This window comes from Musa acuminata, chromosome BXJ2-7, assembly GCF_036884655.1.
Source record: "Musa acuminata AAA Group cultivar baxijiao chromosome BXJ2-7, Cavendish_Baxijiao_AAA, whole genome shotgun sequence".
NCBI lineage: Eukaryota > Viridiplantae > Streptophyta > Magnoliopsida > Zingiberales > Musaceae > Musa > Musa acuminata.
In genome coordinates this window covers 7,638,164-7,640,190 of record NC_088344.1, presented here as the reverse complement: position 1 = coordinate 7,640,190, position 2,027 = coordinate 7,638,164, and the positions used below count along the sequence as shown (strand labels likewise).

The window sequence follows — 2,027 nt, the reverse complement described above, 5'->3', positions numbered from 1 at the left end:
AGAGATTATAAAATATGATAATTACATAATTGTCTTAATCAATAATAAATATAAAAATATTTTTAAATTATTTTATAATTTAGGGAATCATATTGATATCATGATATTTATTATTAATAGAATCCTCATAATATGTTATCATAATTTTTATAATTTAAAATTATAATAATATAGTATTAAAATATTAAAATAATAAGAGGACGAGGATACTCTTATCTTTCCCAACAGTGATACCCCTTCTGCCTGATTCGCTGTTTCCGCTGCTCCACATGTTTCTATTCACGAAGAGAGGGACCGCTATGTAGCCGCCATTGGGAAGAACAGAGAGCGCAGCGAGGATGGAGGTGGAGAACAAGCACATCATCATCAAGCACGCCATCGATGGCCTCCCCACCGAGTCCGACTTCGAGCTCCGGAGCGCGCCGCTTGTCCTCTCAGTCGCGCAGGGCTCCAAGGAAGTAGTCGTCAAGAACTTGTTCCTGTCGATCGATCCCTACCAGCTCAACCGCATGAAGACGTACAGCTCCACACAGAAGACCGCTACAGTTGCAACACGCATCCAGCCCGGGCAGGCGAGCTTCCTGTTAATTATCGTCGTTCGTTGGTTTTGCTAGCTTGTTTCTTCACGAGCTCGGCGTGCATCTGGCGACCTTTGCTACAGAGAATCGATGCCCACGGCGTGGGGAAGGTCGTGGTCTCAGGGAACGAGGAGTTCGAAAGAGACGATGTCGTGGTCGGACTTCTGGCCTGGGAGGAATACACGGTCGTCCGGCCGGGAACCACGTTGACCAAGGTTGACCCGCGTGAGTTCCCCCTGTCATACCATGCGAGCATCTTAGGTAAGCATATCAGAGAGACGCAGGAAATGGATCCACAAGATTGACATATAGAGAAGGCCACGAGACACACCGATCATAACGCACTGCTGTTTGCCACAGGGACGAGTGGATTGACAGCTTACGCTGGCTTCTACGACATCTGCAAGCCGAAGCAGGGGGAGAAGGTCTTCGTCTCCGCAGCATCCGGTTCGGTGGGGAGTTTGGTCGGTCAATACGCCAAGCTCTCTGGCTGCTACGTTGTGGGATGCGCCGGAAGCAAGACGAAGGTGGATCTGTTGAAAGAGAAGCTTGGTTTTGATGACGCATTTAACTACAAAGAAGAACCTGATCTAAAGTCTGCTCTTAGAAGGTAAAACAGATCCCATCTTGTATCTATCTTTGCTAGCACCAGTTCATACTTCCTGATTACTTCTATAAATAGGTACTTCCCGGAGGGAATCGACATATACTTCGACAACGTTGGTTCTGCGATGTTAGAGGCTGCAGTCGCCAACATGAACCTCTTTGGTAGAGTTGCAGTATGCGGAGCAATCTCCGAATACGCGGACGCTGGCAAGCGAGTGGCGCTTGATATGGTCGATGTGATCTATAAACGGATCACACTCCGCGGGTTCCTCGCCTTGGATCACCTTCACGTGTACGCTGGATTCATATCGTCCACATCCGACCATCTTCGCCATGGCAGAATGCGAGCAGTCGAAGACATATCCACTGGCCTCGAAAGCGCGCCGTCTGCTTTTGCTGGGCTGTTTCGAGGTGATAATGTCGGCAAAAAGCTCGTGCATTTGACAAGTTTGTGATGAGTGAATCGCTTGTGATGAATAACATCGGAAAGCTTTTGGACGAATTTTCGAAAAAATATTTATTTTTCGCGTCCTTCAAAGATCATTTTACTTTTTTTTTCCTTCTGGTGACCCATCGTCACCCGCATCCCCCCTCTTTCGTGCGAGATCGCCCCCTCCACTGTAGTCCTTGCGCGAGAGTTGGCCGCCCCCCTCCATTGCGCGCTGGTTCGCCCTCCACTGGCTTCGATCGAGCACCACCGTTGTCGATTGTTCGGTTCCGACGACGGCGACGATGAAGGTGATGGTTGACGGGCTAGGCTAGGCTGGGCTGGGCTGGGCGGAGGCGGGACGGAGGGGGTAATCGACGGAAGGATAAAATGATTATTAAAAAACACTTTTTCAA

At 48.6% G+C, this 2,027-nt stretch overlaps 1 protein-coding gene across 1 annotated transcript; it reads left to right on the top strand.

The window, feature by feature from the left end:
• The first annotated feature begins 243 nt into the window (after window positions 1-243).
• On the top strand, window positions 244-1,686 carry LOC135616961 (2-alkenal reductase (NADP(+)-dependent)-like). The gene is made up of 4 exons (XM_065116740.1): window positions 244-572; window positions 662-839; window positions 939-1,188; window positions 1,261-1,686. The coding sequence occupies exons 1-4, from the start codon at window positions 339-341 to the stop codon at window positions 1,637-1,639; spliced, it is 1,041 nt and encodes a 346-aa protein (XP_064972812.1). The 5' UTR covers window positions 244-338; the 3' UTR covers window positions 1,640-1,686.
• The last annotated feature ends 341 nt before the right edge of the window (window positions 1,687-2,027 follow it).

Bases quoted from the DNA above. Each gene is read 5' to 3' on its own strand.
- LOC135616961 (XM_065116740.1), top strand. From the start codon at position 339: ATGGAGGTGGAGAACAAGCACATCATCATCAAGCACGCCATCGATGGC. The intron at 573-661 runs GCGAGCTTCCTG...CCTTTGCTACAG, and splicing joins CACGCATCCAGCCCGGGCAG to AGAATCGATGCCCACGGCGT. The intron at 840-938 runs GTAAGCATATCA...TGTTTGCCACAG, and splicing joins ATACCATGCGAGCATCTTAG to GGACGAGTGGATTGACAGCT.